Raw genomic sequence first — 20,488 nt, 5'->3', positions numbered from 1 at the left:
GCCGTTATGATTTCGCTTGCCCCAATAGATCTTCGCAAGCCGAGTTTAGTCTCCAATGAGAGACGAAGTTGGCATGGGTGCCAGTCATCGAATTTAGTTCAATTTGAATTTCACTTGCCTCAACATGTCTTTGCAAGCAGAGTTTAGTGTCCAATGAGGAAGGTACGCATAAGTGGGCTGACTACACCCCTGGCAGAGGCCTTGGATTTAGGTCTCACTTGGCTTGCCGGGTCTTCTCATGCACAGCATATTTCCAAAGGTCTCGGTCAGAAGTCATCGCCTCGGTGAGGCCCAATGTTCGAAGGTCGTACCTCGCCACCTCATCCCAGGTCTTCCTGGGCCTACTTCTTCCACAGGTTCCCTCAACTGCTAGGGTGTGACACGTTTTCACACAGCTATCCTCATCCATTCTCCCTACATGACCATACCAGTGCAATCGTCTCTCTTGCACACCACAACTGATGCTTCGTAAGTTCAACTTTTCTCTCAAGGTACTTACACTCTGTCTAGTATGCACACTGACATTACACATCCATCGGAGCATACTGTGTGGCACTTTGGACAAGTGTCTTCTACTTTGATCACCGGTCAACAATAGCCTTCTAAGTGGATGTGGTAGACAGCAACTGAAAGAAGCTCATCATACATCATCATCATCATCATCATAGTTTAACGTCCGCTTCCCATGCTAGCAAGGGTTGGACGATTTGACTGAGGACTGGTGAAACCAGATGGCTACACCAGGCTCCAATCTGATTTGGCAGAGTTTCTACAGCTATATATATATATATATATATAGATAAATTTGAGTGGAGGCAATACAAGCGGAACACTAGAGGACCATCCAGCAGAATATTCAATATATATTCGTACTTTCTTCGACATTTAATATTTCTATTAATTCGAACTTTATATTGCACTATTAATGTCGAAGAAAGTACGCATATATATTGGATATTCTGCTGGATAATAGGTCATATTCCTCTAGTTTTCCACTCGTATTGCCTCTACTCAAATTATAAATTGGAACTTAGCTCAATTTGAGCACTTCGATTCTTGCCTGTTTACGAGTATTGTTAATTGTTAACAATCTCTATATAAAATAGTATAAGTTATATATATATATATATATATATATATACATACAAGCTTCTTTCAGTTTCTGTCTATCACATCCACTTAGAAGGCTATGGTTGACCGGAGATCAAAGTAAAAGACACCTGTCCAAATATATGTGTGTGTGTGTGTGTCAATGTCTGTTCCCCTTCACCACTTGACAACCGGTGTTGGTGTGTTTATGTCCTTGTAACTTAGCAGTTTGGCAAAAGAGGCCAATAGAATAAGTACAGGTCAATTTCTTTGACTAATAACCTGCTAAGGTTTTATTCTTTTTTTTTATGAAAGATCAATTAAATACCAGTAAGAAAATAACTCGGGTGAAATCAACTGACAATATCTTTCCCACACAAAAATTTAGCTATCAACAAAATCAAATGCAAACATACAATACATACTTTTCTGACACAAGGGAAAGCTAAAAGTTGTTCAACTATTGGTCGACTAGTTGGGTCAGGATCCAGCATTTGTCGAATCACATACTTCAGATCAAAGGACCGACCTACAAGGTAAAGAAACAAAAATGAAAGCATAAAAAATATTTTAAAAATTACAAAGTAATTTGATTCTTCTAGGAAGTGTCAAGGAATCATTTTCATGGTGCTAAGTATAATAATAATTTCTTACATAGCCACAATGCCTGAAATCTTGGAGCAGGAAGCAGTCAAGTAATGACTAGAGTACTGATTTCTATCTGCTATTTTATTAACCCTAAAATAATAATTCTATTATAGGCACAAGGCCTGAAATTTTGAGGAAGGTGATAGAATACATTGATCCCAATGCACAACTTGTACTTATTTTTATCAACTCCAAAAGGATGAAAGGCAAAGTCAACCTCAGCAGAATTTGAACTCAGAATGTAAAGACACATAAAATGTTAAGCATTCTGTCAAGTGCAGTAATGATTCTGCTAGCTCACTATCTTCAACTTTACAATTTCATTTGCCAATAAGGTAACAGTAGAGGGAACATTACAAAAAAATATGAAGAGTTTACAAGGAAATTAGATAAGACTAAAAATATTTACAACATACAAATATGAGATATAGTCCTCAGAGTGGATGAACTCCCACAGATCCAAGATCACTTCCAGCTACCAAAGATAAATACCATCTCTTAAATCATCCATAAATGCCATTTTCATGGTTGTCCCTTAACTGTTAAGGAATTTAATGAAGGAGAGCACTTTCTAACCTAAATTTCCTCCATATACAATATCAGTACACACACACACACACACACACACACACAGAGCTTACCTTGAAGAAATTCTTCAGGAATTTGACCATGTCTCAGCATGTGCCAACCCTCACCACCTCTGGGTAGATCTAGATCACTAGATAGTTCTAGAATGGTCATACCAAGACTTCGAAAAAAATAAAACAAGTAAACATAAACACTTTCAATCAACTGGGTTGTTGTTTTTTTTTTTTTTTTTTTTAAACTAAACTGAGAACAATTTGATTAAATTCAATATATTACTGGTATATATTTCAGTGATACCTACAACATTAGAACTAAAAACAAGAAGGTGCCAAACTTAATGCAATAAAATATCCACATCAGTAGCTATAAAGGAGCCTTGGTGGGTGACTGACTACCTAGAAATAGTAGTGAAATTTTCATAATACATGCCACTGTTTTTAAAAAAAGATGTAGTGAGCAAGATTAAGTTATCTAATAATGTAACCTTGCATGCACAGTTTGCTGACAAAAAAAAGAAAAATACTCAACCATGGCTAAACAACAACAATCTATTTATCTATCTATACCATATTACATTTCTTACCCCTGAAAGAGATAGCTGGCTTCAGATTGAATAAGAAAAGCTTCTGTAACAGTTATGTGATTTCTAAAAGAAAGTTAAAACACATTCAGTTAGTCAGCTGTAGTGCTTGCACACAGTTTGGTAGAATCTGGATTTCTTACATATGTAGAGGAAAGAGCATTGTGTGATATTCAAGACCTGACCAAAGGTTTTAGCAATGTAAAGAAACTGTTTCAATGGGAGAATGAACCATTATGTGGCTCACTTAACAGGACCTTTAGAGTAAATTTTATGCAATAATGTTTCAATCAAACACAAGATCCTAGTGTCTACTTCAAGGAAAAGGAATTGAGAAGCTGTGACAACAATGCTTTTCCTTTGAATATTAGTGGCATGTGTATTTGACTAACATCCATGTTAAATGCCAGTAGCCAGCCAAGCAGGAGCCTGCAGGGTTTTTACAGCTGGATGCCGTTCCTAACATCAAGCACCCTGTAGAGTGGACTGAGTGCCTTTCATGTGGTCAGTTTTGACATGGTTTTTACAGCTGGATACCCTTCCAAATGCCAACCACTTTACAGTGTGGACTAGATGCATTTTATGTGACACCAGTACTGAAGGGTTACCAAGTAACTTGCAAGCAAGACAAAGAATTTTGGGGAGGGGAGGGGCATTGGTGGAGGTGATCTTGTGTCAGATGATGAAAGGTTATAGTGAGACAGAGACAGAAACAGGTGTTTTGATGTAGGAGAGGTACAGGGTTACCCAGCTAGAGAGAGAGAGAGAGAGAGAGAAGAATGAGGACAGAAACAGGTGTGTTGCTGTGAAGGAAATACATGGTTACCAAATCATAAGCTGTTTAGTCAGCCTTATAATCAATGGCATTATAGCCATAACCACACTGCTTTTTGGGGGGCTTTTTCCTGAACATCTAGGAATACATTATCTAATGTGCCCATTCCTTTTTAGGAGAGCAGGCTGTCACTTAAGAGATATTTGCTAGAACTACTTCTAGCAAATTCATGCTACATCAACATAAGAGTTACAAAAGTTGGAATGGTTCACAGCTAAAATATGCAGCAGTAATACAAAACTGATGATTATTTCATTAGCTAGGAAAACAAAGTGAAGGGTCCCATGGACTTGATCCATTCCTGAGTGGAAGAAAAAAATTCAATCACAAGACCATTTTTATTCTCACAAAAATTCTATTTACATTCCTTAAAGTTCTCCCTTTCCAATCACAGACTCAAAGTCATCCACAGAATAATATTAACAGAAATACAAACAAAAAAGAAAAATAAGACACTAAAAAATATTCACCTAAATATATCTGCAGGCTTACCAAACTTTCCTTCAAGCAACTCAGGGGCTAAATATTGAGGGTCACCTTCTTGAGCATCAGATATGTCATAACCCTATTCAAATAGAACACAACATGGGATTATCATCATCATCATACATTCCCCCAACTTCTGATGTCACCCAGCCACCTTTTCTACCTTTTAGTGATACCAGAAAAAGTGAGAATCTGAGAATGAAAAGAGGGTGAGCATCAATTAGGTCAAACAAGTAAATTTAAATCATCATTGAAAGAAGGGAGGCAATAGAAATGTTTACTAAAAAGAAGACCTACCTTGCTAACGTCAAGAACAAGACCAAAATCACCAAGTTTACAGATGTCATCAAACGATAAGAAAATGTTTTCTGATTTTATATCCATGTGGACCAAGTTATGAACATGAAGATGCTTCAAAGCCTAAATAAACAGAAAGGTTCAAAGGATAATGGAAGGTTTTGGCATGTAAAAATCGAAGTATGTGTTTTTTACACACATCATTTAACATCCATCTTCCATGCATGCATGGGTAGGACAGTTGACAGGAAGTGACCAGGTAAAAAAACTACCCTAGGCTACTGTCTGTTTTGGCAGGGTTTTTATGGCTGGATACTCTTCCTAACACCAACCACTCTGCATAGTGGACTCAGTGCTTTTTATATGGCACTAGCACAGGCAAGGTTAATTTTGACATGATTTTTACAGATGTATGCCCTTCCAAATGCCAACAACTTTACAGTATGAAGTGGATGCTTTTAACATGGCTCCAGTACAGGCAGGACCACCAAGTGACTCACAAGACATGGAATTATGAGAGGGGCAGGGGTATTTGAGGAGGGGAACTTGTGTCAGAGGATGAAAGGCTAGAGTGTGACAAAGGGACAGGGAGGCAGAAACAGGTGTCTTGTTATATCGGAGGGGACATTGGAGGATATGATCCAGTAGCAGATGATGAAAGGTTAGTGAGATAGAGGTAGATAGAGAGGATTTAAAATCAAAAGCAGTTAAAAAGCAACTTGTCCCTTACCATTAATAAATCTACAAGGAATTTCCATATCAATGTTTCAGAAATATTGTGATTTTTCTCAGCAAAATCATAGAGGCTACAAAGAAATAAAATGTTATTACAATCAACAACTTTAATTTCACCTAAATTTAAGCAACATTTTACAAGCTCTGCATTCCAAGTTCAAATCTTGACATGGTCAATTTTGTGTTTTATCACTTTGAGGCAGTTGATACTGTTCAATCCCAAGTTGGCCCCAAACAAGCAAACTTATAATTAAAGGTGCTCCAGATTTGTCAATCCTGTCTATTTTCTATACATCCATATCAAACATGCTCTTTCTCAGGAATCAGTGATTTGAGAGATATCTGGCTGTTATTTCTAGTAGGTTGAGTCACCACAAGTCATCTCCATTGATTCATTTTAGAGTTGATAAGTACCAGTGATGTATTGAGATCAGATCAGTTGACTCATTTTATGGCTTTGTGCCAAGGTAAGAAATCCATATTCTTTTGTCTGCATACACTAAGAATTATCAGAAATCACAGATAATAATTACACAATGATCAATGAAACCCAATTAATGTCATTTTATATCTACTTTTCTATGTTAATATGTATTTCAAAGAATATTAAATTTGATTCTTTATCATAGTAACACAGTGCTACCAGTTGCTCTTCATACATAGTTATGGAAGTAAATAACCAAGTAGTTAGGCACAACACATAAATCCAGTTACTCAACCTAATACGGGAGACAATCAACATGCTGAAATTAGTCAAATTCACCTCAAATCAAACCCTACTGTCTTAAATAAGATACACTGGACATTGTAAACAAAGAGGATGGTTATGGTTGGAATGCCTTTGACTATCAATGTACTTGATCAGAACTGAAATTACTTGCAGTTAAACAACAATTAACACTTCCTGAGATAATATACAGCATACACTATTTAGTACTGTTCAGTTATTATGACAATCTAAGCAGCTTCAGTGCATTTTATTCCATATTCCCAAAACACCTAAACATGCATATAGCATGACTGATGGTCACAGCTGAATCCAATCATAGCCAGACATAAACTTAGAAGATACTGACTATGTAACCCGATATAGCTTTTTAACTCTAGCATTAATTTTATTGACATGCTGCTTCCTTCCTGATTAAGTACAAAGGCCTTATATTTTTTGGAAAAGAATCAACTAGAATGTGGTGGTTTTCATGCCTTTTCCAGGAGTTTAAACAGCATAGGTGGTTAGTCACTTGTTCTACATTTATTAGAACTCTTTCAATATAGAATAGCAGAATTAGAAAAAAGAAATATGATGCAAGCATACCTTGTTTTGCATAGTTCGATCTGCATGTACAGCCTGCCCATTTCTTCCCAGGCTTGACAAAACTTCACACAGTTTGGATGGTGGCGTAGCTTCTCATGTTTGGCCACTTCTTCTAGTTTTCTTTTCCTGAAGGGAGGGAACATAGAAAACTTTTTAAAAAAACCATTCTTGAATTGTATTATGGATAAGATTAATCGAAAGATTTGGATAAACCAGTCTGTATTATAAATTAAGATAATTAAAGCTAGATAGTATCAAACAATAACATTAACCAAGCAGAAACTGTTAAGGCCAACCTCTATGTTGTAAAACATTTAGAAAGTAAGCATTAAACATTATTCATGTATGATTAATGTTTTTGACGTGTGACCATGTCCAAATTTTACTACTTCCACTAGAATGTGATCCTGGGTCACATATGCTTGAATTGCCTGATTGAACAATAACTAGTTCTACATCATATTAAATTAGTTGGCATTCGGAAGCACAACAACAATGAAATTTATTATCCTAACAATACATAGTGTAATAAAATCTACAGCTAGGTTTTAATCTCCAAGCCTTAAGATGTAAGTTATCCCTCTGAAACCTAGATGTTATTACTGATCAGTTTCAGGACATTGGGGTGATAACCATAACTTATTATTTGTAGAGAGAATAAGCTGAATGGGGTGGAGAATATGAACTAAAAGCAGTTCCAGATGAAGGTGTTTGGGGTAAAAAAAAGACTGCAACATTCATTTACTATAGGAATCTAAGCAGTGAGACAATGTAATGGCAGGAGAATGAAGATTCATCAAATACGATTAATTACATGTGTATTTTATAAGAAGCAAATTCAGAGAAACAGAGACTGTTGTTAGTAACAACTGAGAGAGATGGAGAGAAGAAACAATGGTGAGCAAGTTCTTCCAGTAATGAAGAGCAACTTACCGATCTGATTCTCCACGAAATGCTTCTCTAGACTTTTTAACAGCATAGTATTGACCATCTGCTTTGCTCCGAACTTTGTACACCTGAGAAGTAGAGCAGTAAGAGAATTTCATCATCATCATCATCATTTACAGTAGCTGGACCTGTGAAAAATTCACGGAAAACATAAAAAATTGTAAGCATCTGTAAACAGTGTACTGGTGCCATGAGAAATGTTTGTATATTATGACCGTCTGTTTTTACATTCTGAGTTCAAATTCTGCCGAGGTCGACTCTGCCTTTTGTCCTTTTAGGGTCAATAAATTAAGTATCAGTTGTGTACTGGGTCGATCTAATCAACTGCCCCCCCCCCAAAAAAAAATGGACATGTTGGGAAATGGAATTGAGGAGAGAAGTTTGGAAGGGAGAATGCTGTTGGAGTTTTGTAATGAGAAAGAGTTGTGTGTGGCCAATACGCAGTTTATGAACACAGAGAAAAGGTGGCTTTCTGTGAAGGAGATAAGATAGAGAGTGATTTCGTGTTGGTTGGTAGGAAAAACAGAAAATATCTAAGAAATGTGAAGGCAATACCAGGAGAGTTGCAGTACAGGTTGGTCGTTGCTGACTCAGATAAAAGGAAAGTTAAAAAGCGTTAAAAGAAAGGGTACGATTGAGATGAGAAAGGTGTGGAAATTGAAGGAAGAAACAAGAGCAAGGTTTGAGGAGAGAGTTGGGGAGTTGGTAAGCACTGATGCACTGGATTTGTGGAAGTCTTTTAAAGAAAGGGTACTAAAGGCATGTGACAAAGTGTGTGGATGGACGAAGGGTAGGAGAGATCGAAGAGATACATGGTGGTAGAACAAGGAGGTGAAGGATGCGATAGTGAGGAAGGAGGAGGTGCACAAAGCTTTATGTAATAATAGGACTGAGCAAATGAAAGCCAGGTATAATGACATAAAGAATCATGCAAAGAGGGTGGTTGTGATATCTATGAGGAAGTAGGCTGAGGAGAGGTTGAGCAGGCTGGATGAGAACACAGATAGCGTTTAGGTTTATTAAATCAATGAAAAATGATGGAAGAGATGTTGAGGGAGGAAGATGCATGAGGTGGGGTGATGGAAGGTTGAATTTTAGTGAGAAGGACAGGGAAAGAGTTTGGAAGGAGCATATGGAGGGAATTATGAATGAGGAGAATGAATGGGATCAGAGGGTAGAAGTTACTGTGGTGAAGGGGCCAGTGAAGAGGGTTAGTTGGGAAGAAGTAGTGGAAGCAATGAAGGAAATGAAAATAGGAAAGGCAGCTGGTCCATCAGAAGTAAGTGTGGAAATGATAACTGACAGGGATTATTGTGATGATGGAGCTCTGCCAGGGGATGCTGGATGGAAGAAGAATGCCAGATGATAAGGCACTAAGTGTGGTGGTACTGATCTTCAAGGGGAAGGGGGATGCGATGAGTTGTGAGGTGTATAGAGGACTGAAGTTATTGGATCATGCAATGAAGGTAATTGGAAAGGGTGTTGGAGAGGAAAATTCGGAAAGGGGTGGATGTGGATGAGATGCAATTTGGTTTTATGCTAGGAAGGGGGACAATAGATGCAGTATTCATTGTACAGATTAGGGTTCCAAGGAAGGCAACTGAGTGGGCACTGAGGAAGAGAGGTGTACTAGAGGTAACAGTGAGAGCAGTGACGAGTTTGTTTGAGGAGGTAAAGACAAGAGTGAGAATTGGATCAGAGCTGTTGGAAGAGTTGGTGGTGAAAGTTGGTGTGCATCAGGGATCTGTGTTGTAACCATTATTGTTTGCAATAGTGGTTGACATGGTGACAGAGAGTGCAAGAGAGGGATTGCTAATGGAAATACTGTATGCAGATGACCTTGTTTTGATGAGTGAGATGATGGAGGGATTGAGGAAGAAGTTTTGGAAATGAAAGGAGGCGTTTGAAAGCAAGGGTTTGAAGGTAAACCCCAGGAAGACAAAGGTGATGGTGAGTGGATTGGAAGGAGAAGTGTAAGTAAGGTGGATCATTGTGGTGTATGTGGGAGAAGGGTAATGGTAAATGCGTTGTGTACGAGATGAGAAATGGATTCATGGTAGATGTACGAAAATGAAGACGGTGACCCCAAGACTGGCAAGAGAGTTTATTTGTGGAAGACGTGAGAAAGGAGCGGGAAACACTATGCAATGAGGTGGAGATGGTGAGAGGGTTTTGTTATTTGGGAAATAGGGTGGATTTAAGTGGTGGATATAAAGCAGCTGTGACAGCAAGAGCAAGACTTGGCTGGATGAAGTTCAGGGAATGTTGAGCATAGTCATATGGGAACTGGTTCTCATTGAAGACGAAAGGAAAGGTCTGTAGGAGTGGTGTGAGAGCTGTAATGTTGTATGGGAGTGAGACATGGTGTTTGAGGGAGAGAGAGAGAGAGAGAGAGAGATGGCAATTTTGAGGACAGAGCAATGGTGAGAGAAATGTGTGGCATGAGGCTGTTTGATAAGAGGAGGACTGAGGACTTGATGGGGATGCTGGGGTTGGAGGAATCAGTGGAACGGAGTGCAGTGGTATGGGTATGTGTTGAGGAGGGATGAGGAGCATGTTCTGAAGAGGATGCTAGAGTATGAGGTAAATGGACAGCAAAAGCAAGATAGACCGAGGAAAATGTGGAGGGAACAGGTGGAGGAGGAGATTGGGAGGACTGGCTTAAGAAGGGAAGACACCCAAAACCAGACAAGGTGGTGTAAGGGCGGTTGCTATGGCATTGAGGTAGATCCAGCCACCCCCATTAACAGGGACAAAACCCAAATTCAAAATGATGGATGATGATGATGATATGCACCTGTTTTCATCCATACACATGACCATACGAAGGCAGGCTTCTCTTGTGCACACTACATCTGATGCCTCTTATGCCCAAATTTTCTTGCTTTACTGTAAAGTAAAAATACTAACCTCTCCAAATGAACCAGCTCCAATCTTTGAGACCACCTCAAAGCACTGATTGAAGTAAGGTTCCTTGTTATGTTCATCATAGTTTGGATTTAGTAAAGATAGACAAGATAAGGAATCAGTTCTTGAAACATTATGTGAAAGATACAAACAGCCATATGTAGTAAGAGCTGCATTTTTCTCAACAAACTAGTAAATAAGCAAAAAATAAACGAAAATGAATTGGTATATTTTCAGGGACTGCTTGAGTGCCTGTAAGTACCAAAAAAAAAGGGGAGAAAGGAATAAAAATGACGATGCTGTATCCCAGGAATCATGATTGTCTGTGTCGTAATATTTATTGTTATTATCCATGTTTCACATGTTTTTCTATGTGTACATGGCTCTTCTCCAACACAGTATCCCTACAAGCTGCATTGGCCTCCTGAGATCCCTTTTCACTACTACTTCCTATTTCTTTTGCAGGTTTCTCCTACTTGGATCATGTGCATCAGCTCAGTCTTCTACTTGTACACTACAACTGCACTGCTCTCCTAAAACAAAAATATCTCGAGAGACCAAAGGGGTTTTTATGGATCAAGTGCTTAACTCCAATTTCACAGCATGAAGCAGATGAAAAACACTTCCCCCCGGAAAGTTTACAAATCTATCATTTACAAGCAACACTGCCAGATGATCCAGTCCCTTTGGCTGAGAATTGGAACAAGCTGTTCTATCCATAGATACAGATTCAAACTCATGACCTATTAGTATATAGTCTTAATATCCACTGACGAATTTCACATGTATGCTAATAATAGAACTGGTCACTGTTTATTTGTAGACAGAAACTAGTTCTTCATGCAAGGATTAATTTGACACATGACAATTGAAGTTAGAATTGTAGGTATTCAATTTAAAGGATAAAGTTTATAAAAAACAGAGCAGAACATACGAAAGAAATATAATATTCATACAACTAAAATATATGAAATAACAGTATTATAGCTACTAAACAGTTAACATGTGTACAACTAGCCACAATATACATTTCTAGATTATAGATGCTAAACAGCTTTGCACAACTAAACATTGTATGTAATATTATTACATTAGTATTACAGATGTTGAAAAATGACTTTTGAAACGTTCTCACATACAAAACTACAATTTCTGCAAACATCAAAAGGATACTGTTGTTTGTTTTATGGAATGATACAGGTAATGCTTTCTGTTGCAAACGAAGGGCAAATATTCGGCTGAATGGAGGTGCACTCTTCACAGGAGGTTTTGGTGGCAATGAATCACGAGGTGTACCCCTAGCCTGCAACAAGCATTGCAATAAATAGTTACACAGAGATACTAACAGCAGAAACTTGAATTAATTGTAGGTTTACTTAAATGTTAATTCTGACACAAAAAAATTCATAAAGATTGTTGTTGCTTCGTCTCATCATCCTCATGCTAAAAAGAATTTTAGCTGCAACCAGCCAATCTTATTGCATATTATTGTTGAATGTAACCGTTAAGGGAGAGAGTGATTTGAAGAAGTGGTTTTTATTTCTAGCCAGTCAAACAACTGCACAGAGGTTCCTCCATTGGCTCGATTTCTATAGAATTGTTTATATTAAAGGAAGTTAAACAAATTGATATGGACTTCTTTGGATAAGGTAATTTAAATGGTAAACAATTAGTGTCCACACTGCTAACACAAGTGATTGAGCTTTTGAGAGTTAATTATCTTCTGCTAACAGGCTAACCAAAAAATCTAATGAACTAGCTCTCATTTAGAACCAAATGGGAAATTAATACTGTTAGTTAGAATTTTCTCAGCATCCCATAAGAATTAACTTTCCATTTAACCACACCAAAGTCAGTAAAATAATTACACATAATCATGAAAAAAATTCGTATTAATGACAATGAATTCTAAAAGATTTTGAATCAACTGTCCTTAAAAAAAAAAAAAAATTACATTTATAGAAAACTAATTCAAAATATCCTCTAGACCAGTGCTTCTCAAACTATCTGATGTGGCATACCAGCAATTTTTTTTTTTCCCAATGTTCCAGGGACTGCTAATATTTCTTAGTAATATTAATTTATACTGGAAACAAATATATATAATGAACATAAAAGCTGACAATTTTTTAATCTTATATTTATTTTGTAAACAAATAATACAATATTACATAAGTATTTTATAAGGTTTGTCTTTTCTGGAAATTCGCCGCATACCAGTAGCTGATGGCTCGTGGACTGGCACCTGTCTGCGGACCACCACTGCTCTAGACCACTTAATGTAAACATACTACAATATTAAAACTGAAAAACATCATGATGGTATCTAATTGTACAATACAGAGGGGGAAAATATAGAGTATCCAAAGAGTTTTCAACAAGTAATAACATTTTCAGATTTATGCCATCATAATAAGTTCAACGTCCACTTTTCCATGCTTGGTTGGACAGAATTTATAGTGAAGATTTTCTACAGTCAGATGGCCTTCTCATTGCCAACCCTCACCTTGTTTCCAAGTAAGGTAACATCTGCTCCTGACCAGACGTGTTTTCACAGAAGATTGGAAACAAAGGACACCAGTTGCTTGATGGTGACACTTGTTTACAGTTACCACTTGAAGTCAAGGCAAGGAGACATGAACACACACACCAGGCTTCTTTCAGTTTCTATCTACTAAATTCACTCACAAGGTTTTGGTCGGCTCGGCCCCATAGAAGACACTTGCCAAAGCGCCAAGCAGTGAAACAGAACCTTGAACGAAGTGGCTGGGAAGCAAACTTCTTACCATACAGCCACGCCCGTCAAATAAACGAGAAATAATTATTTTGATCTTTAACGCATGTAAATAAGTGAATCACGGTCAGGGTTTCATGTTTAATTTTGTTTTAGATTTTTATCCAAAAATATTTTCATCAATAAATTTGGATCTTAACCAAAATGAAAATCTAAAAACAGCAATCTATTTTTAGAGAGATTGAGCTATTGAGATTTAGCTATTGTTTCAAGCAAATCAAGGGACAATATAAAAGCTTCATCGCTGACTGCCTTCACATAGCAATTTTACTACCTGCTAGAAGTGCCAGCTGGGTTTCTTTCAAATCACATCTTACCATCTTAGATAAGTGGAACACTATGAAAAATGTGGTATGAGTGTAAACTGTACTTGGAATGAGACAAAATATAAAAAAGAATAGGTCCACTCGGCCAGAGCTCATTTGAAGTCGAGTAAACAGCGTTACAGTAACAAATGTACGAAAACAAGTGCGAATCTGAATCCAAATAGGATTAAGAAAACAGCTTGCATTGAATTGGCTAACGTTTGTCATGATGACATCTCTTGTATATTTTCTATCACAAACAAAACCAAAAATGATATGTTCCAACGAACTCCACGCAACCAAATAAAGTTAAAGTACAGCCAGTGCAAGATACCATCCTGATTTAGTGCTAATTAAAAGGAATTGATGCTTGTGCCAATAATCAGATCAAATAACAGATTACATGATTTTTGTTTCACTCCTGTGACCGGACGTTGAGATTCAGCGCTCGGGTTGTGCAGGGCTGACCGTGTGAATTTTCCGAGCCCTCTCCCCACCCACCCACCGTTTGCCAGCGCGCATTTTTTCCTTCATATTTGTTCAATATACATTGCATTAGAAGTATTACATGATTTTTGTTTCACTCCTGTGACCGGACGTTGAGATTTAGTGCTCGGGTTGTGTGAATTTTCCGAGCCCTCTCCCCACCCCACCCCCTTTCGCAGCGCGCATTTTTTCCTTCATATTTGTTCAATATACGGTGCACTTCAACTACTACACTATTTTTTTTTCAATTTTTCTACCGGGTGCGGATCTATATATTAACCCTCCGAATTCGTCTTTTCCTTTGTGGACGATAAAGACAGGCTGGATCGACTTTACTCTTCTTTACAAATTTTGTCTTGTGCCATTGTAAAAATCAAGAGTAGTACTGTAGAAACCACGAACATGATGTACTTGGGTAAACAAATCATGTCATTAATCACTAATCAAGAGTCGGGGGTTTTGTTTTTCTTGTAGGAATTAGGAAAATGAAACTCAAATGTTTCAACTAGTATCGGAAGGGAATTCAGCATCTTAAGGAGGAAGGTTAAACGCTGTTGCGTTGTATTCACAACGAAATTAGCATTGTTGTGGACGCTGAAGAAAATTTCCACCTCACTATTGAGGTAAATGGAAAAAGATACGCAACTTAATTTTTATAGTTTACAGAAATATTTCTTTTGATCCTCTTTAACTGTAATACAATGACTGGTAATCCGCATCTTCCAAATGTCGTCTGCAGACTTAATGCTCAACTCTAATCGAGTAAACTACTGAGGCATTCCAACCACGACTGTCCCATCTTTTTCATATGCACTATTCACACATTTTTACAATCTACACTTTCATATTTTGATGCGATTCAAAGCAGATTTGGTTGCTATTTCTACCAGGTCAAGTGACCGCCTAGACGTTCCCTCGTTGGTTACAAGCAGTTAATGTAAACTCATCGGTGTCATGAAACAAGGGGTAAATGGTGGCAAGAAGAATTGTGGGTGTCACAAATTAAGATTTAACAAAGCTAAAAAAAAAAAAAAAAAAAAAAGTTACTCCACCAGCAGTACAACTCTATGAAGGCGGGAACCACACCTACTTTGAAGTGTCAAAAAGTTTCTCTACACTTTTCAAGAATCCAAGATTAATTCTCAAATGCAGTTTTTTTCCTTCTTTCCCATTAATCCGATTCAGTCAATCTTTCAGAAACTGAAATTAATATCTGAGCAAGGCCAAGGTCAATATTGGTTAGATTTTGGAGAAATAACCTCTTTTAAAGTTTGTTTATAACTTTATAGAACTTTTTAACAAAATTCAAAAAATTTAAATCGTAAACTTGTGGAGACTAATTAAGCGTTAGCAGACACTACTTTCCAAGAGCCTGAGTTCGGAGAATGACAGAATATGTAGGAACCTAACATCATAATATTTATTCTAAAGGTTTAAAAAAAAAAAAAAGGCGGAAACATTCCTTTACAATTAGACATGAAATTTCATTAATCAAAACACTTTTTCTCTATAGTAAATAGTAAGAGTTTCTTAAGCATTTAATCAATCTCCTTTCTTTTCTACAAATATATTATGACCAGCCTCCTCATTAAAGCTCAAACTGGATGTCAACTTAACTGAAGAAATATAAGCTGATGTGGATATACAAAGCAACAGTTGCAATATGCACATTATCAAAATCAAATATTAGATACGGAAATCCCAGTTTATCAACTATAGAAGGGCCACAAACCAATACATACACGATGGATAAAACTAATTGGAGGAAAGTTAATTGTGTAGACTCTTATCTTCATCCAAATAAGTTTTGTTATATAACATAGAATTTGAAAATGTTCATTTTTTTTTTGTAATAAATAAGACAGGATGAGAATGAGGAGAATAAAGTAGAATAAACATTTTTGTGGGTGGATGCCGTTAGCAAACGTTAAGATCAAAAGAACTAAGAAAAGCAATTAATATAAACTGACAGCGTTGAGTAGAAATAAACAAAAAATGATAAATAAGGTGGGCCTGACAGACTTGACTAAAATGAAGGCGGAGTTTGTTAAGGACTTTCAACGGGGCGAAAACAATTAACACGTTTAAAATATTTACAATAAATTTAGATAACGAAACAGAAATATTACCTCACTCCGACCCGCGTCATGTGAAAATAAAATACAAGTATGAACAACTAACGAATACAATATAAAGCAAAAACAGAATGAAAGGAGCCAACTTTAAATACACATGGCAACTGTTAACACAAAATTTACTTACTTTCTTTGTACTAAATGTTGCAGTTTCTGTGAAGAACTTTGGTGTCGGTCTAGGACTTGAAAATGCCATTTAAGTAACTGTAGTTAATCAAAATAAACGAAGAGAAAGATATATATTTATATATGTATATTTCAACTTGTTGGTGAAGATATTCAACAACAAGTTCTCACTCACACACGACTTATTTAATTCGCGCTAATTTTTGTTTTTAGAAAGCAGCGCACTGATTGGTCAATATTCTTATGGCTGTTGCTGGCTTATTTGTCAAATCTTTTATAATTTATAGTTAAATTGAATAAAGCATAGCTCTCACACTCTAAACAATTTATTCTTCTAACAATATTAGAATGCATAAATGCATAATATTTATCATCGTAATAGTTTTAATTGCCTCCTACAATATTTACGAAGAGAAATTTTCAATCTAGCTTAGCATTCAAATTGACAAATCGAAACATGCGTTAGAAATGACAGTTGGCTAATACTTCGGCATTTAACTCGTTTGAATGTATTGATGGCGTTTGTTTGTTTATTTCATAGTTTTTAACTAAGGTACTTTTAGTTTCTTAGTCAACCGATTATTGTTAGTTATAAATGGGTTATTTATGTTTTAACTCATACACAATAATAAAATTGTATTTTTCAAGTTTAATCAATATTTGTTTTTTTGTTTTATTTTGGAAGCTTCTGTTCCATTTGAAATATTGACAAGTTGAGCCTGTCGGGTGGGGATGGGATAAAAGCGATATGTTTTTTCTCTGTAAACCTATACTTTACTACCACTGTAATATCGTTATTTGTTACTGTTGACAAAGTTGAAAATACTAACAGTTTCCAATCTCATGCAACACGTGGTGTGTTATGGGGAGATCAGTCATTTTTAATTTAATTTCTACCTTACTACTCAATCCTTAGTTATCTCTACATTTTATGCCTAGAACTTTCTGATACTCTTCCAAGTTGACATTGTTTTATTCCTTACTTTTCACACGCAACTATTATTGTCATACGTCATAAATATGCTACAGTGACGTCACTGATTTGTTATCTGTTATTTATTATTCCTGCAAACCTGGCGCTTTATAGGCGTATATATTTTTTTCTTTAATCAGTTTTTATTTTTATGATGTATACCAAACAAAACTATTGATCAGTTATTTCGAATTTAATCATGTTTTACAATTGTGCATGCTTCTACAGCCGTAACATATTTCTAAGAAAATATGGGATGCACGTTACTTTCAAAGATGAATCTTCGTTTAAAACTCTTTACGGTGAAACACTTCGACAAAAGGGTTGCAATTCTAAAGAACAATTTGAATCAATATTTAAAGAGATAAAAGATGAAATACAAAGAAGGCGTGATATATGTAAAAATGCTTTACATCGACGTCAACTGATCTCATCCAGATACAGACCATTGCATCCAAGCATTTATTTTCTGAAAGAATCATATTTGGATCCAAAATTCTTGCATTTGGTTTACTTATGCAAGAACGCAGGAATGAATGATGATGTTAAAAAATCTATCACTATACATAAATCGTTTCGTCTCTATGCATTTCCTGTTTTTACGCAAGAGTTTTGCGACATGTTCATCCGAGAACTGGAAAATTTTGAAAGAAGTGATTTACCGAAAGGCCGACCAAATACAATGAACAATAACGGTTGCCTGCTCGATGAATTAGGTTTCGATAAGGAGTTGCTGGAGCCTTTAAGAATTAATTATTTATCATGGATTACACGCTACTTGTTTCCCGATTTTGGAGGTGGTAGTCTTGATTCTCATAGAGTTTTTACTGTGAAGTATGCTTGCGGGCAAGATAGAAATCTTGGTGCTCATTATGACAATGCTGAAATAACACTGAATGTTTGCCTTGGTAAAGAATTTAGTGCGGGTGGCTTGAACTTCCGCGGACTTAACACAGAAATGTATGAAACGTCAACTTTTCACTATCCTAACACACCAAGATATGGAATCCTTCATCGAGGTCGCCAGATGCACGAAGCACTTCCCATTGAATCTGGAACCCGACATAATTTGGTTATGTGGATGAGATCATCATCTATCAGGAATCATTTGTGCCCAATGTGTCTTAGTGTCCCTCAGTTAGAAAAAGACACAACTGGAGGGAATGGTCAAGGCTTCACGGTGCATGATGAAAGACAAGACAATCCACGGTTTGTTGATGTTTGCGTTATATAAAGCGAGCATTAACCTGTTGGGTATTATCGATTTTATTTTTCAATATTGCATTCAAATTTAAATCTAATAAAATATTTTTTTAGAATCGAAAAAAATCTGCTATTTAAAATTTTATTTCAAATAAACAAAAAGAGCTGTTTTATTAACTTTTTTCGGAAACACTTCCGTCCGTTTCTCATTTGTTTTTAGTTTTCTACTTAATTTCAATTCCTATTTTAATTCATTTTCATCTCAAATGTTTTTTGTTAATTTGAAATTTCTCAACAAAATTATTGCGATATTTCCACAAACTTTATATTAAAGATTTAATTTTGTGTGATTTTAATTTTTTTTCTTTATGTAAAAGTTACTATCGCTTTGTTTTTCTTAATCTCCCTTTGAAAATAAAAATTTTATCGTTCTCTATTTTACGGAATATTCTTAATGTTTCCTTTATAGGAACATAATTCAGCAGCAATAGTGTTTATTTTGTGGTCGTGAGATGTGCTAAAAATAACAGCTAAATCGCCCTTAAATCACGATTTTTTTTTTTTTTTTGCATATTTATATGAATTCCCGTGTGTAGAACACAATTTCGCAAATATTTTTTTTCTGAAAGTTCCAAAAAATAAAGTTATGAGTGGTTATTTGGAGTGCTTAAACCAAAATTCCACCGTTTTTATTTTAATTTTTATAGCGTTGGATATGTTTGGCTATATATCCACTTCAGTGGATTCTTCACATTACCTCAAATTTGGATGAGGGTATAGCTGGCTATTTCAGTCCGATATAGGACATATTTTATTTTATCAACCCTGGAAGTAAAGCTGAATTTGGTAAACCTTACACTATTCACCTCAGGAATAATAACAATGAATGGAGCAGAACGCATATAAATAAAAGTTAAAGGAATTTTTATTTATATGCGTTTTGCTCCATTTATTGTTATTATTCATATCTACTCAAAATGCATCACTTTAACTTGGTATCTCTACCTATAAAACGGGTGTGATATCCTGTTTTTTTTGTGTAATTTTTGCTACCCATGGTAACTATTAACATATTTACATTGTCATGGTTTTTTTAAAACTGAGATAATATAAATATATACATAAGCTTATATATATATATATATATATATATATATATATTATGTATTCTTTTATATATATTGTAACAATATTATATATATTTGTTATGTATTCTTTTGGTTCGTGTTGGGATAATAAAACAACTCACTGAAGGCACCATTATGATTCTTCCTGTTTATTTATTTGGCATGTTTACAAACAGTATATATATAGCGGAGTGATACACACTGTGCGTATCTGCCTTAGACACAGTTCATACTGCCTAGTAGATGCGCTTAACAAAATAGTACTTCTAGTGGGGGTGTATTCCTATATACGTATACCTACGCATACACATAAATATGAACGTGTAACATCCCTTCTTGATAAAAACAAAAAGGATATTTTGGCAATGAAAAAATAGAAGTAATCTCCCTTACACTAATGGCTTGTCAGCGCAAGGGTGGCAATCCTGCAGCAGAAACCGTGAGATTATTCTGCCCACACACATAGTTTTCTGCTTCCTGATCTAGAAGAAATAGTTTTTTGGTTTTTTTTTCTTCTTTTAACGGTATCGAATCGGTGGTAAAATGTTCAGTCTCCATCTGGTGGATCTTGTGCTCTGCACTGGTGTCTGAGGTGTGTCGTTGGGCTGTTGATGGGTGGTTGGTGCCCGTTGGGGTGATGATTCTGTGGAAACACGGATTCTGTTTGTGCTGTCATCTGCTGTGGGTGTTGTGGTTCTTGTTGGTGTTGTCACTGATGCTGCAGGTGTTGCGCATGTTATCCTCGATAGCCTTGGGCGGATGTGGGCCCTGTTACGTCTCAGCTGCCTACCAGATTCAGTTTCTATAATGTATGATCTTGGAGTTTCAGCTCTACTGACAACTTGTGCTGGGATCCATGTTTTAGTTATAGGATCTTGAGTATGCACATGAAGTCCTCCAAGTATCTCAGG

At 36.3% G+C, this 20,488-nt stretch overlaps 2 protein-coding genes across 7 annotated transcripts in view; one reads left to right on the top strand and one right to left on the bottom strand.

Moving 5' to 3' along the window:
* Positions 1–19,718, bottom strand: part of LOC106875680 (membrane-associated tyrosine- and threonine-specific cdc2-inhibitory kinase) — a 37,495-nt gene extending 17,777 nt beyond the window's left edge. The window contains exons 1-11 of one of the 6 annotated variants that reach the window (XM_014923925.2): positions 19,700–19,718; positions 16,276–16,352; positions 11,602–11,731; positions 10,432–10,529; positions 7,507–7,589; positions 6,574–6,699; positions 5,254–5,329; positions 4,524–4,646; positions 4,211–4,305; positions 2,379–2,485; positions 1,515–1,618 (exon numbers count right to left, since the gene is read on the bottom strand). In XM_014923925.2, the coding sequence (XP_014779411.1) occupies positions 1,515–1,618; positions 2,379–2,485; positions 4,211–4,305; positions 4,524–4,646; positions 5,254–5,329; positions 6,574–6,699; positions 7,507–7,589; positions 10,432–10,529; positions 11,602–11,731; positions 16,276–16,344 (1,011 nt within the window). In that variant the 5' untranslated portion in view covers positions 16,345–16,352; positions 19,700–19,718. Of the gene's footprint in view, positions 1–1,514; positions 1,619–2,378; positions 2,486–4,210; positions 4,306–4,523; positions 4,647–5,253; positions 5,330–6,573; positions 6,700–7,506; positions 7,590–10,431; positions 10,530–11,601; positions 11,732–16,275; positions 17,069–17,104; positions 17,256–19,699 lie in introns of those variants that run through there. The other 5 variants (XM_014923924.2, XM_014923923.2, XR_008264435.1 and 2 more) reach the window with 5 other exon arrangements.
* Positions 17,322–18,576, top strand: LOC106875679 (2-oxoglutarate and iron-dependent oxygenase domain-containing protein 2). Its single transcript, XM_014923921.2, has one exon. It carries the CDS (start codon positions 17,447–17,449, stop codon positions 18,479–18,481), a length of 1,035 nt encoding a protein of 344 aa, XP_014779407.2. The 5' UTR covers positions 17,322–17,446; the 3' UTR covers positions 18,482–18,576.
* Positions 19,719–20,488: the final 770 nt, after the last annotated feature.

This window comes from Octopus bimaculoides, chromosome 6, assembly GCF_001194135.2.
Source record: "Octopus bimaculoides isolate UCB-OBI-ISO-001 chromosome 6, ASM119413v2, whole genome shotgun sequence".
NCBI lineage: Eukaryota > Metazoa > Mollusca > Cephalopoda > Octopoda > Octopodidae > Octopus > Octopus bimaculoides.
Note: the sequence above shows the minus strand (reverse complement) of the source record. Positions and strands in the feature narration are given on the sequence as shown.